This window comes from Ochotona curzoniae, unplaced genomic scaffold (assembly GCF_017591425.1).
Source record: "Ochotona curzoniae isolate NIBS_2020 unplaced genomic scaffold, NIBS_Ocur_1.0 contig_4792, whole genome shotgun sequence".
Taxonomy (NCBI): Eukaryota; Metazoa; Chordata; class Mammalia; order Lagomorpha; family Ochotonidae; genus Ochotona; species Ochotona curzoniae.
In genome coordinates this window covers 12,771,115-12,786,274 of record NW_024466389.1, presented here as the reverse complement: position 1 = coordinate 12,786,274, position 15,160 = coordinate 12,771,115, and the positions used below count along the sequence as shown (strand labels likewise).

The 15,160-nt window shown below is 42.0% G+C and overlaps 1 protein-coding gene across 2 annotated transcripts in view; it reads left to right on the top strand.

The window, feature by feature from the left end:
• The window catches only part of EIF4G3 (eukaryotic translation initiation factor 4 gamma 3), a 336,540-nt gene that overhangs the window by 281,851 nt on the left and 39,529 nt on the right, over positions 1 to 15,160 (top strand). Inside the window, exons 23-27 of one of the 2 annotated variants that reach the window (XM_040988037.1) lie at positions 2,406 to 2,500; positions 6,344 to 6,437; positions 7,562 to 7,676; positions 10,917 to 11,122; positions 13,696 to 13,814. In XM_040988037.1, the coding sequence (XP_040843971.1) occupies positions 2,406 to 2,500; positions 6,344 to 6,437; positions 7,562 to 7,676; positions 10,917 to 11,122; positions 13,696 to 13,814 (629 nt within the window). Of the gene's footprint in view, positions 1 to 2,369; positions 2,501 to 6,343; positions 6,438 to 7,561; positions 7,677 to 10,916; positions 11,123 to 13,695; positions 13,815 to 15,160 lie in introns of both variants that reach the window. The other variant, XM_040988036.1, reaches the window with a different exon arrangement.

Sequence of the window (15,160 nt, the reverse complement as noted above, 5' to 3'; positions counted from 1 at the left end):
TTAAAGTAAACATGTAAAATGGAGTAAATAAACTTGACTGAAGCAGAACTTAAGTGTTCAGGAGGAATGGAAAATATTGACCTGAGAAAATGAAGCCAGATAAAGAACTTTACATGTTTTTTATGTATGTGTGTAAATTTTTTTAAAGATTGTTTGAAAGAGTAAGAAAAAGGAAGAGACAAAGGAGAAGATCTCCTATCTCCTGGTTCACTCCCCAAATAGTCATCAGACCCAGAACTGAGCTGGGTCAAATTCAGGAGCCAGAAGCTTCTTCTGCATCTCCTACATGGGTGACAAGGGCTCAGGTACTTGGGCCATTCTTCACTGCTATCCCAGGCCCTTAGCAGGAATCCTAATTGGAAGTGGAACAGCTGTAACATGAACCATTGTCCGTATGGAATGCTGGTGTTGGAGACAGTGGCTTAATTCGCTGAGTGCCTACAAGATTAAGAACTTTTTTAACGTGATTTGGCAGATATTGAAGAGCCACTAAAAAAAGAAATTATGTCATGGTAGAGATACATAATTAAAATCTGTCTGTTGCTCTTTACCTGGTAAGTTGTGGGCATACACTGAATTCAGCTAAATTGTGGTTGCTCAGTCTTACTTGTAAACAAGTGAGACTTCATTGCAACAGGAATAGAAAGGAAGAGATAGATGCAAGAAGTATGAAAGATGAAATAGAAGACATTTTACACCTGAAAAAAGCAGTCCATTTGGGATGCAAAGCCTTTTTAGAAGACAAATTGTGGCTTCTGGCACTGCAGTGTAGCAAGTTAAGCTGCCCATGACACTGGCAAGTCATGAGTGTCAGTTGTGTCCCATTTGCTTTGCTTCCAGTCCAACTTTCCGTTGATGTATCTGGGAAGACAGTTGAAGATATCCCAAGTACTTGGAGACCAATAGAATTCCAGGCTCCTGGCTGCATCCTGGCCTAGTCCTGTCCTCTGCAACAATTTTGGGAGTGAACCATTGCACAAAGTCGCAAAAAGTCAAGTCATGTGCCTTATATCTTATATAATGTTACTATAAACCTAAGTAAAATAACAGTTCATGAATTTTTTTTCTATGGAAAAATTAAGTATTAAACAAATATGGAGAGTAAAATGTTTAGTAATTATTTATTAAGGTTGCAATTGTAAGTAGGGAGGTTGTAGAACCTGGGAAAGTTGATGTTATTTAGGGCCTGGTGCAATGGTTCAATGGCTAAATGCTCACCTTGCAAGTGCTAGGATCCATATGGGCACTGGTTCGTGTCCTGGCTGCTCTGCTTCCCTTCCAGTTCCCTGCTTGTGACCTGGGAAAGCAGTTGAGGATGGCCCAAAATCTTGGGATTCTGCACCTATGAGGGAGAATAAGAAGAAGCTCCTGGTTCCTAGCTTTGGATCAGCTCAGCTCCAGCAGTTGCAACTACTTTGGAAGGGAACCAGCAAACGGAAGATCTTTTTTTCTCTTTTTCTGTCTGTAGATCTAACTTTCAAATAAATATAAATGAATCTTTAAAAAGAAAAAAAGTTGATGCTGTTTGAGCAAAGACCCAAAGCAAATTTTATTTTATGTGGGTACTTGGGGAAAGGAGTTTCAGGCAGCAGGAATAAGAAGAACCTGAACAGTATTTTCCACAAAAAGCAAGGAGAGCTAGAGTGTAAGGATCCTACAGAGGAAAGTAGAAGACAGTCGGGAGGGACTGAGAGGGAATCGGGTCATATTACTGAGAGCATGGTAGGCCATCTAAGGAATCTCATCTCTTTCTGTGACTGAGGTGGAAAGATAAAACAAGTATTTTGAACAAAATAATAGCAGATTCTGCCATATATTTTACTGGGATAATACTGGCAGTCATGACAAACAAGGGTGGAAACAGGGAGACCAGTGAGGTCTGTGTAGTAATCTGTGGCAGACTGCTAAGAGGGAGTAGTTAGAAGGGCTAGATTCTGAGAACACTGTAATATGTTGTGAAGATTACTGTGGCGTAAGAAAGAAAAGACGGACACCTGAGCTGATGAAATTTAGGAGAAGCATGTTTGGGGAAAGATCAAAGCATGCTCATGTCACCTGACACCAGCAGATGAAATCAGTCCCATGTGACAAGTTTCAAGTGTTCTGGTTGTGAGCTCTCTCAGCAGTAGCTTGGTCCTGCTTTGTCCAGTGCTGAATGTTGTTTGTGTCTCTTGGTTTCTCATAGGTTAGTAAGCATGTTTTTCATAGGATCTCCAGTGTAAGCAGTACTTTGGCTTCATATTTTCAAGCTGTGGGTTTTACAGGGTGGCAGCAACACTGCAACAGTGCCTTTTGTTCCTTCACTTGGTTTTACTCAGAGTGGCTGATCATGAACATTGCTCTCTCTCCCCATGTCCTCCTGACTTGAGGAGTTGAGTCAATGCCCCTTTCTGTTCCTCCTGCAGGTGTCCAGAGAGTGGATGAAGGTGGGTGGAACACTGTACAAGGAGCCAAGAACAGTCGGGTTCTAGACCCCTCAAAATTCCTGAAAATCACCAAAGTGAGTATGACATTTAAACCCAACTTACCACATTCCCGTTACAACTCTTTCTCAGAAAGTAATTCCTGCTCATATAAAATAGCCATATGACATATTTGAATACTTTGGTTTTTGGTTTTGCTGTAGATAGATTTCCTACATTGATCAGCATGTTCTTGTGGTGACAGTACTCCTTTTGGTTTCTGTGTGAGTTTACTAAGCAGGAAGTACATAGCTCAATTCTTAGAGTTAATTCTTGAGACTTCTTTAGTTGCAAACTTTCATGCATGTGTTGTTAGCTCTAGGGGGAAAAAGCAGTTATCTGTTTAATTTAACCATGAAAGGAACAAATGGGTTTCTATATACAAGGCCTAAAAGAAAAAGAGGACCTCCCAAAAAAAATCTTCTCTGTAATAAAAATTTTTGAGAGTCCATGAGCATTAGCAGGAGAAAATTTCTTTAGAGATGCCTTCAACAGACTGCTCGTTTAAGTAACTTGAAAAACTTCAGAGAATCCAGAGAACAAAATCAAATTTACTGAAAGTAGGTTTTGCACATCATTTGTAAATCTAGTTTGACCCCTACTTGTTATACACTTTCCATAGATCTGAAAATTGACAATCTACCAGCAAAAAGTAAGGCTTTGATAAAAATGAAATAAATGAACTAGATAATTTGTATCTTTATTCACTTTGTGTTTTTTGTTTTTTAATTTTTTAATTTTACTTAAATATTTGTTACAAAGGTGAGGAAGTTGCAGACCCATGTGGCATTTGATTAGTATGGCAAGGGCTGAGGGTTGGGAGAAGGTTTGTGAGATAAATCATTCAGTTTTCCCTCCTGTGTCAGGGTTTGAGGAGCAGGGAGCTCTTTGCTATTGAACTACAGTAGTGCCCTGATAGAAACGGTTGTTTGATGTCATTTTTGAAGCCCCAGTACTGGAAAACAATGTTCCAAAGGTGTTACTTGAGTGGTCTTGATTGTTCTGAGAAGTTGTCAGCTTCTTTATACCAGAAGTCAGAAATTCTTACACATGTTTGCTGCTTCTCTACCTCAGACCTAGGTGCTTGTTGTAGAGCCTGGCCTGGAGTGTTGTTCAACCTGACCTTCTTTCCATAATTTGATGAAGTACTCAAAGTCTTCCGTTGGCTTAGATGAAGATGGCTGTCTTGGCCTTTTGTGTTCTTCTGAGTGTGCTCTCCACTCTTACATGGGGATCAGTCACTGAAATGACCCAATCCTGCAACATGTACCCTGGATTGGCCCCGTGTCTATATGATTTTCCGTGAGGTTGGGATCAAGTACAGCAATTTGGTTGGGAAGCTTCCTAAGAAACCTCTTCTGTGAAGTCCTCAGACCTTGCTCTCAAGTGCTTCAGCTGGTGCAGGGTTGGGCTCAGTCTGCACATACCAGTGGGTGCACCTTTCTAGTCAGTCCTGCTCACAGCCCTGACCTCTCATTCAAACCAGTGAGTGCTGTAATTTAGTCCGGCGTAGCTCATCCCCAGGCTTGCTCTCCTGTGCATGCCAGTGCATGCTACAGCCTAAACCAGCCTGGCTAACCCTCATCCCCAGTTCATGTGCACACACAGGTGCTACAGCATAGTTGGGACAACCTCTGTGAACCAATACTGTGTCGGCCCCAGTCTCAGTTCTCAGACATGCCAACAGATGCTACAGCCTAGGCCAGGCTGATCTGTGCCCAGCCTCGGCTCCTGTGTGCACTAACAAGTGCTGTGATCTAGCAAGAATGTCCCCAAAAATCTCCTGCTAGACCTGCCCCTAGCTTTGGTTCTAAATCAGCATCTGCTGGCAGGTGCTACAGTCCACCCTAGCCTGACCTATCTTCAGCCCTGGCAATTGTTGGCGGGCATTGCAACATTGCTTGGTCTAGCCCACCGCAGTCCCAGCTCTTGCCGGCAGGTATTGTGGCTTAACCTGGCCCAGCTCACCCCTAACCTTGGCTTTCATGTGCTGTGGCCTAGTCAGGGCGACCCAAAAGAACCTCTATCAGACCTGCCCCCAAACATGGCTCTTGCAAGCATTGGTGAATACTTTGACATAGTTTGGTCCTGTCAACCTCCCAGTCCCAGCTCTTGTGCATACATACAGGTGCTTTGGCCTGACCCGGGGAAGCCCTCTGGATTTCACCACCCCATTTCTTTTCTTTTCCATTCTTTTTCCTTTTTCTTGTGTGTGTGTATGTATGTATGTATGTATGTTATTATAGACACATTTAATCATAGAAAGTGATACCCAATTTGTTGTAAAACACATAAATAAGCTACCCCATTTCAGCTCACTCGATTACCTGTGAGTGCAGTGGAAGTCCCAAGTAATTTTATAGATGTCAAAACAAGCCCTCAGGTGCCCCATTCCAACCCATCCCCAATGCCCAAGTCCCTAGCAACAAATGCCCCTGACCATGCAATTATGTGGTGGTGATGATAGCAGTAGGGTGGCCATGTGCACCTGTGGTACCACCACAGGCACTCTGCCACCTTCCCTCCAGATATTTGAAAGAAAGTAGAATAGGCAACTATGGTAGCACACTTAACCCAAATTTGGCATGAAGAGGCCACAATACCTGCTGGCTGTTGTTGCTTTTCTCCCAGCAGTGTACACTTGCCTAAGTACAGAGCAGCTGAGCATCCTCATTCATTTTGTTAAGCTGAATATTTCCCACCTCTGGATCTCTCTCTATGATAATCTAGGATCCTATTTCCAGAGTTCTTGTACGTTCTAGTTGTTTATGTGTCAGAGCAGGTATTACACTAATATAAATGGGTTCCTGTCCACCTCCATTTCTACCAGGTGCTAGTTTTAGTACAACCTCAACATCGTGAATATTATACCAAAGTTTAATATACTGGTGTTCCTAAAATATTAAGTAATATTTATGCATGTATGTGTTGCATATTCAGTTTATATAACAAAGAACAGCAGGGCCAGTGTTGTGGTATACTCCACAAAGCTGACACCTATGTTGCCAACACCACATCCCATATGAGTGCCAGCTCATGTCCCTGCTGACTCAGTTTTAATTAAGCTCCCTGACCTTGGCCTTAGGATAACATTGGAAAGTGACCCTAGTGTTTGGGCTCCTGCCACTCATGTTGGGGTCCAGGACGAAGCTCCAGGCTCCAGCTTTGAACTCATCTAGCCCTGGCTATTACATCCATCTGGGAAATGAATCAGCAGATGGAAGATCTTTGTCTCTCTCTGTCTTTCTGTTAACTCAGGTTTCAATTAAATAAGTACATCTTTAAGAAAGAAAAAAGTAATAGTGTCAAGCCTCCAATATCACTACCTTAATACTTTGGAAGGTGTATAAATTGTTAGTAAACTTTGTGTGTTCAGATAGACTATAGGTTCTCTAGATGTTTTAGAAAAGCTTAAAACTGGTAAGCATGTTCATTGAATGCTGATGTTCTAGCCACCATCCCTAAACTAACATAAAATGTTTGTGTCTATTGGCCTTGTTTTCTGAATTAATATTGTAGTATTTGAGTGGAGGTTTGTTTTTTGTTTGTTTGTTTGTTTGTTTTTAGTTACTAGGCAATATTCTACAAGAGGAATTCTTAGAAGCTTATCTTTTGCTTGCCTTCTTAAGTAGAAGAAAGGACCTAAATGAATTCTGCAGATGAGTGCCTTCAAACTGTGTTTTATAGAAACTGCCAGGATGTCCCAGAAGCCAGAAGGATCTCGTGTGAATGAGAACAGCTCCATTTTATGTTTCTTAAATTGGTGTTCCAAACAGCATTTTGTTAGTAAAATTGATTCAGTTACACTGAAGAAGAAAAAGAGAAAGAATATCTGTTCTGCAATAACTTGTGTAATTGATTGGTGGTCACTTATGTTACAGCCCACAATTGATGAGAAAATCCAGCTGGTCCCCAAAGCGCAGCTGGGAAGCTGGGGTAAAGGCAGCAGTGGTGGCGCAAAGGCAAGCGAGACTGGTAGGTATGGAACACTGCTCTTGGTCACAGGTGTGGTAGCCAGAGTTTGCTTTTCAACGTATGCAGTCACTGCCTAGCAGTTTTAGGGAAAAGTCTACAGACTAATCATGCCCAACATATCATTGATAACCCTCTCTCATAACTAAAGAGCTTCCTCTTCCAAACACTGTTACATATTTAAAATATTTTTAAAATTTTTTCAGTTGAGGGGTGGGGTTGGTAACACTTGGGACCCCTACATCCCAGAGTAGAATGTCAGTTCAAGTCCAAGATGCCTCACTTGTGCCCCAGTTCCCTACTGCTGCACCTGGGAAACCAAGATGATGACTCAGGTACTTAAGTCCCAGCCCCTCTGTGGGCTACCCACATGGAGTTCCTGGCTGCGGCTTTGACTTGCCCCAGCCTTAACTGTTATGAACATTTGGGAAATGAATCACTGAATGAAAAATCCCTCTCCCTCTCTTCTCCCTAACCCCCGTCAGGCTGCCTTCAAAGTAAACAGATCTTGAAAAAATTTTTTTCAGTTGAATTAGATTATATAAGATCTTAATATTTTGGATTCCCTTGTTATTGATCTGAGATTCAAAATACAGAAATTACTGTGACTAAATCAAAAGGGAAATATATTGAGGAAAAAGCTAAGGAGTTATAAAAAGAATAAAAATTAAATTGAAACACTATTAATCTCTTTCCAGTATCTGCCCTCTACTAAGTAATTTCTAGTTTTTTTTAATTTTTAAAAGTGTTATTATTCACTTGAATCCACATGTATGATTTTGCATAAATGAGATCATAGCATTTATTTTGGTTAGCTTCATTAAAGTGCAACAGTTTGGCTTGGCTGACTTCTGTCCTGTTTAGTATTCCTATCCCTTGAACACTATGCAGGATAATTAATTAAGATTTTAGAGCACCAAATGGTTGTAATGAGCGGATGTCTACACTCTGTGCTGTATGCAATGTTCCTCTAATGCTTTGCTTCTCCAGGTGAGGGAGCTAGATAGAGACTGGTACCACCTGAGCTTGTTAGCAGTGCCTGGTCTCAGTCCGGCCTGGAGAGACAGCTGCATGAGTGTCTGCACTTGAGTTGTGTGACTTTTTTTTTTAATCTTCAATACCTGTAGATGCCTTACGGTCAAGTGCTTCCAGTTTAAACAGATTTTCTGCTCTGCAACCAGCTCCCTCAGGGTCCACATCGTCCACACCTTTAGAGTTTGACTCCCGAAGGACCTTAACCAGGTAAGTCACCAATTACATCCTTACTGAGTGTATCCTGCTTAGCAATGTATGTTTCATTCTTTTTCTGTCTCTTCTTGTACACACACACACACACACATCTTATCCCTAAAGTCGATTTCCTTCTTTAATTTTTACACATTGTATTTTATATGGTAGGGGTCTCTTAAAATGATGTTTAAGGGAAAAGCAGGTTTTCTAGCAAATGGGTAAGATCCAGGGCCATGCTGTGGATACAGTGGATTAAGCTTCTGCCTGATGGCATCCCATATCAGAATGCCAGTTAAAGTCGCTGCTGCTCTGCTTTCACTCCAGCTCCCTGATCCGGAAGTTAGTGAAAGATTGCTCAAGTACCTGGGGCCCTGTCACTTATGCAGGAGATGCAGGTGGAGTTCCAAGCTCCTGGCTTTGGCCTGGCCCAGCCCTGGCTGTTGTAGCCATTGGGAGAGTAAGCCAGCAGGTGGAAAATCTCTTGCTCTCTCTGTTTCTCTGTGTGTGTGTAACTCTGGCCTAAGTAAGTAAGGTAAATCTCAACAGAGAAGAAGAATGATAAGAAAAAGGGGACCAGTAATATAGGATAGCCTGTAAAGCCTCTGCCTACAGTGCTGGCATTCCATAGGGGCACTGATTTGATTCCCAGCTGCTCTTCTTCTGGTCCAGCTCCATGCTAATGGCCTGTGAAAGCAGCAGTAGATGGCCAATTTCCTCTGCTTTTCCAGGCCAGAAGTAGGGAACTATATGGGAAGTGGAACACCCAGTATATGAACTAGCACCCCTGAGCCATGTGGGAGACCCAGAGGAAGATCCAGTCTCTTGGCTTTGAATTGGCTCAGTTCTGGTCTTTGCAGCCATCTTGGGAATAAACCAGCAAATGGAAGATATCTTTGTAAACCTGCCTTTCAAATAAAAAATAGCTTTTAAAAATATTTTAAAGGGGGTCCCGGCGGCAGCGTGACCTAGCAGCTAAAGTCCACGCCTTGAATGCACCGGGATCCCATATGGGCGCCAGTTCTAATCCCGGCAGCTCCACTTCCCATCCAGCTCTCTGCTTGTGGCCTGGGAAAGCAGTCAAGGACGGCCCAAAGCCTTGGGACATTGCACCCCTGTGGGAGACCTGGAAGAAGTTCCTGGCTCCTGGCTTCAGATCGGCATAGCATCGGCTGTAGCAGTCACTTGTGAAGTGAATCATTGGACGGAAGATCTTTCTCACTGTCTCTTCTCCTCTCTGTATATGTGACTTTCCAATAAAAACAAATAAATCTTTTTTAAAAATTATATATATTTAAAGGGCTCAGCACAGTAGCCTAATGGCTAAAGTCCTAACCTTGCATGCACTGGGATCCCATATAGAAGCCAGTTTGTGTCCTGGCTGCTCCACTTCCCATCCATCCCCCTGCTTGTGGTGTGCAAAAGCAGTCTAAAATAGCCCAAAGCCTTGGAGCTCTGCAGCCATGTGAGAGACCTAGAAGAAATTCCTGGCTCCTGGCTTCAGATTGGCTTGGGCTCCAGCCACTGCGGCTACTTGGGAAGTGAACCAGCAGACAGAAAACCTCTGTCTCCTCTCTGTAGATCTGACTCTCACATTAAAATAAATAAATAAATCTTTAAAAAAGTTTTTAATTAAAAAAAAACAAAGCTGTGAAATTTCTTTGGCAGTCATTGTAGCTTAGAGGTTAAAGCCATGGCCGTAACACCAGCTGCCCTCTGCTCTGGGCGCTGATTAATGTCCTGGTTGCTCCACTTGTGTTCCGGCTCCACCTGATGGCCTGGGAAAGCAGTGAAAGATGACCGAGTGCTTGGGTCCTGCTGCCCACGTGCAGGCCAGACTGAAGCTCTTGCCTTTGGCCTTTCCTGGTGGCTGATTGTTTCAGCCATCTGGGGAGTGAACCAGCAGATAGAATAGCCTGTCTGGGTCTCTCACTGCCCCTCTCCCTCATGCTTTGTTGCTTTTTCAAAATAAATAAACAAATGTGAAAATAGTCATGAAGTTTTTCAATAACATGTCATTGTACAGTTTCTATTAATCTGTTTTTTTTAATTTATTTGAAAGCATGTTGTTAGGGTCCAAAATTGTCCCACTGTTGGATAGCAAAGAACCAGACGTGGATGTAATCAGCAAACAGAGTTTATTGAGCTGGCTAGCCAGGGTCAAGCTCCTCACACGGACAGAGGACCAGTGGATGAAGCAAGACCCCGAGCTAGGGACAAGCCAGATTCTTAGAGGCCAGTTTGGCCGTTACAGCAAAACCCACGCCCGCAAAAAACACTCCAATCATTTTAAAGCAAATATGAAACATTCCAATCAATTATAGGCAAAACTAAAGGCCCGCGAAATGCCTTAATTCTCTATTCATCATAACAAGACAAAACTATTCTAAGCTACGGGGTTACAGATGCAAAGCAACAGGTAACATATCTGTGAAATACAGACCAAGGGGGTATTCATGTTTACCCTTATCAGAGCCACTGTCCCTCACATACTGAGCCTGGGTGTCGGGGACAAGGGGCTCTTGGTTTTATTCTTATCAGGGCCTGCAGGGACCCACTGACCCTTATAGCCTAAGCTTGGGTGTATGGGACAAGTTATTTATAAAAACTTCTCCTTTTTACTTTAAATTCAAGTTGCTTCTGACTTACTCAAACCACTTCTAATATTTAGACCTTTTAACATTTTGGTTGCCTGTAACAATGTGATGGTGGTAAGAGAGGGTCCTTTTACATATGCTGGTTTGCTTCTCAAGTGCCTACATCCAGGTCTCCTGCAAGGACAGCAGGGACCCAAGCCGTGGGCCATCCTCCCCTGCCTTCCAGCTGCATGTCAGGAAGCTGCATGGAAAGCTGAAGAACCAGAGTTCAGGCCACTCTCTGACATGAGATGTGGCTGTGCCAAGTGGCCGCAGGACTTCCCGCTGTATACCTTCTAAGTTAGCGATAGTATGCTCTTCTGTTTGCTTCCCTTGCATTCATTTGGTAATTTTTTAATCACTTTTTTCTAAAAGCAAATAGGATTACCAACCATCAACATTTAGAAATGTTTAGTGTCCCTTTTGCCGCTAGAGAAAAAAATGTAAAATATCCAAATAAATATTCCTTTGAAAGCACTCTAATTGTAGTTGTTTACCTCGATGATTACACTTTGAAGTAGAATTAGTGCCTCATATATCTAATCTTGTCTGTTAGAAAATCTTAATGTTGTTTCTTTCAAAATGTGTTTTGTTTGTTTGTTTGTTTTTGTCTTTTAAGTCGTGGAAGTATGGGCCGGGAAAAGAATGACAAACCCCTTGTCTCTGCCACTGCGCGTCCAAACACCTTCATGAGGGGCGGCAGCAGTAAAGACCTGCTGGACAATCAGTCTCAAGAAGAGCAGAGGAGGGAGATGCTGGAGACGGTGAAGCAGCTCACGGGAGGCGCGGATGTGGAGGCCGAGCGCAGCAAGGCGCGGGAGTCAGGTGAGAGGCTGCGGAAGCGCGTACGGCTGGCCGACCCTTCAACCTGCAAGGGCCAAGATTTTACACCTCTTGGGATGAATTTCAGAGTCACTCCATGATAGTAGCTTATATAATGGTGCCTTAAAAGTTAAAAAAAAAAAAAACTGCGTAATTTTGTAATTTTGTGTGCCTTTGCTCAGCAATTAGTACATTTCCTGGTTTCTCTACTGATTCTTGTGGTGGTGAGCTTCTCTTGCTATGTAAAACAATCCAGATTTTTTTTACAGACTCCTTTGACACCCTTATTGAGGTTGACAATTGAATGTGTGTGCTGTGGGAGCCCTGTTGAAGTTTGAAAACCCTCACGTTTTGAACAGTGTAGTTAAATTTAATCTACCTCAAAGAATGAAGGAGAAATCTTCACATATTGAGCTGTTGCAAGACAAACCAGCAGGAGGCTGTTGGGTTGTCTTCTGTGGCCTGCATCCCCAGGCGTGTGTGTGTGTGTGTGTGTGTGCACGCGCATATCAACAGAGGAGCCTCTCAGAGAGTGCTTCACAGTGACCTCCATATTTAGCCTATCTGTCTGAGTTTATTTATTATGTGGGGAGAAGCACACCTTCCTATAAGGCCATTATTTTTCAGTTTGTTTCCTGTTGCCTTCCAAGCCTGTGTTTGTGAATCAAACTAAAATCATCTTATTGTGAAAATTAGGGAGAAAAGGATGGGTGAGGAATGAGGGCAGTGCTCCTGAATCTCTTTTGCGATTTGCATGTTATTTGTCCACATTCTATAGCTAGTTCATTTGAAAGTGTTAGCCACAATCGTTCAAAATACTTTTTTTTTTTAAGTTACAGAATGAGACAGAGAAAAATCCATTTTCTAGTTCACTCCCCAAATAACCGCAAGTCTGGAGATAGGCCAGATAGAAGCCAAAAGTCTGAACCTCTGTCCGATTTCCCACAAGGAACACAGGGCGCCAGCTGCTTAGGCCGTCCTCTGCTGCTTCCCCAGATGCAGTGGAGCGAGTAGCAGCAGGGGAGCACTCTGATACGGTATGCTGGTGTTGCAGGTGGCAGCCCAAACCCGCGAGCCACAGCACCAGCCCCCACAAGGTTGTTACATATAAATACTCAGAACATTACCTGATAAATACAAAGGTTTCAGCAGGTATTATAAATCATCTTGATGATACCGGTAGTAATGAGTGATAAAGATGTTTAAGGAATTTTCACCATCTTTAAGATTTGAAAGGTAGTGTATCAGAGAAGGAGAGTGAGTGGGATCATCATCCCCCTGTGGATTCGGTCCCCAGATGCAAAGAAGAGCCAAGTCTGAACCAGTAGAAGCCAAGAAAGCCCAGAATTTGGGCCGTCATCTGTTTCCCAGGTGTGTTAGCAGGAAGCTGGAGCCAAAGTACTGAGAGCCTTAGACTCCACAGGTACTCGGGGTATGCCCAGAGGTGGCTAGGCTCCCACCCTCTTTAAATCTTAGTCATAAAGTAATATAGATTGTTCATGATATTGATATACTTTTCAGATTCTTATAACCACAATCACTAAATAAATTTCAAAGATAAATTGAGGTATTTTTACCAAATGACATACACCTCAGATCATGTGGTTTAGGGATATGTGCATTCCCTGTCTGTGTTAGGGCCTTTTGGAATATTTGCATAGGATATAGGAGAGTGTAGACTATAGGATGGCACAGCTGCTCTCTGTATATCTATTGTCTAGGTTTATTCAATGGTGAGTGTTAAGTATTTGATCTCTTTTTTTCTGTGAGTCAACAAAACCTTTACTAGTAATTTCACAAAAGATTTAAACTGCAAAGAATGCTAAAGAGGAGCAGAAGTTAGTTCCCAGAGAGTATTTAACAAAGGAAGTTTCTTGAATTGGGGACGAGGGTATGGAGGGAATATCACTATCATCTTCGTATCATCATGGCATCTGATATCTCTTGAAAGCTTTGTGTTTATTAGGTAATTGGGTATTTCATAGAGTTATTTTGTCACCACAATGGCCTTATAGGATGGCAGATATACTTACCAAGATGACAAATGAGAAAATGGAAGTGCAGATTAAATATGGGGCAATTTTTACAGTATGATCTGATCAGATCCTCTAATAACATACATGTTAATAAAAATGGGTAGGTTTGCAGGAGGGAGCAGATATGGAGTAGAGAGGAATCACATTTCAGAGACAGCAGAGATCATAGCATATTTAAATACCTATCACAACTAGTGTGGCAAGAGTTCTGCAGTCAGCAGGGCCCTGACCTGGGAGGACTGTGAAGTCGTCAGGTTCTCTTCGTCAAAATCCAGCTATCAGAGTTCATCGTGTTCTGAAGCTTTGTTAATGGTTACTATAGTGGTTACTGTAGATTTTGAAGGTACTTAGTACTATTGTAAAATAAAGTTTCTGTGTCCTGCTTTTAGGTCTTGCTTCATGAAACTTGTATTTATTAAATATTTTTACTTTCAAAAAAAAAGAATGGAGAAACACCTATATACTAGCAATCACAAATCCCACCATTTTAGTGATAATTTTTATCATTTCTATCCTCTCACTGTTTTTTAATGTCTCTAGTAATGAAACCAGAAACTTCAGCAGTGTCGGTCCCTGATAAGCCTGCATTGTCAGAAGATGAGATGGAGAGAAAGTCCAAATCTATCATTGATGAATTTCTACACATTAATGATTTTAAGGTAAATAAATAGGAATTACCAACAATGCAGAAGGGATGAATGCTAGTTTTGTTCTGTTCTAAAATCAGTGTCATCATGAGCTGATGAGACTTATCTTACACAGATACAAATCTTATATATATCAGGCCCTATGTAATTTGCATTGTTTCATACTATAATTTGCTGTGTTGAATGAAAAGAGAATGTATGCTCACCCATCCCCACCAAGGGAAAAACAGGTTGACTTTGATACATAGTTTTCAGTTTTGTTTATCTGTTTATTTGAAAGGCACTGTTATATGTATAAAAAAAGATAGAGATCTTTGATCCACAGATTTACTCACCAAATGCCTGCAATAACCAGTGTGAAGCAGACTGAAGCCAGGAGTCTGGAACTCTCGAGGTCTCCTGCATGGGTGGAAGAGACCCAAACACTGAAGCCATCCTGTGCTGCCTCCCACATTAACAAGGAGCTGGAACCTCCCTCCACACCCCCGCTGGGAAGTGGGGATTCCAAGTGCCATCAGCTGCGCTATATACCTACCCATGATTTTGATATTAATGAACAAAAAATAACATGATGAAGAGGCACTCTGGGAACTCTATAAAAATCTGTCATAGTCTTTTTTGTGTCCATTTTGTTATTCTCATATTAACAGTTGGAGTGTGACTGGCATTACTTTTTCTTTATTTCATAGATGGAAAACTCAGTGTGCCAGGATCAGACAGCATAAGTGAGAACTGTGTAGGACATGGCATTAAATTTGCCATCCTTTAATGTTTTTCATCTTAACCTAATTTTTAGATGATACTGAATAAGATAGACTGTCATCATGAGCTGATGTCATGAGCCCTGAAGTCCAGAAGCAGTGATCAAGTATAAACAGATACATTAGCAAAAAGTTACTAGTATTGTAGTTAGAATGATGCTAGTATATCACTGGACCCTTACGGGAGATTATTTAGCATGATCATATCATTTAAAATTGTCTTAATATATTTGTCAGATATTTTAACTACTTCTAATTTGGCACTATTAAGAATTCCTGGGCCCAGCATAATACTCTAGTGGCTAAAGTCCTCTCCTTGCATGTGCCAAGATCCCATATGAGTACCAGTTTGTATCCTGACTGCTCTATTTCCCTTGCAGCTCCCTGAAAGTGGTCTGGGAAGGCAGTAGAGGATGGTCTGGGGCCCTGGGATCCTGCACCCATGTGGGAAACCCAGAAGCTCCTAGCTCCTGGCTTCAAACTGGCTAAGCTCTGGCCATTGTGGCTACTTGGGGAATGAATTAACATGTGGAAAATCTTATTTTCTGTCTCTCCTTCTCTCTGTAAATCTAACTTTCCAATAAAAATAACAATTTA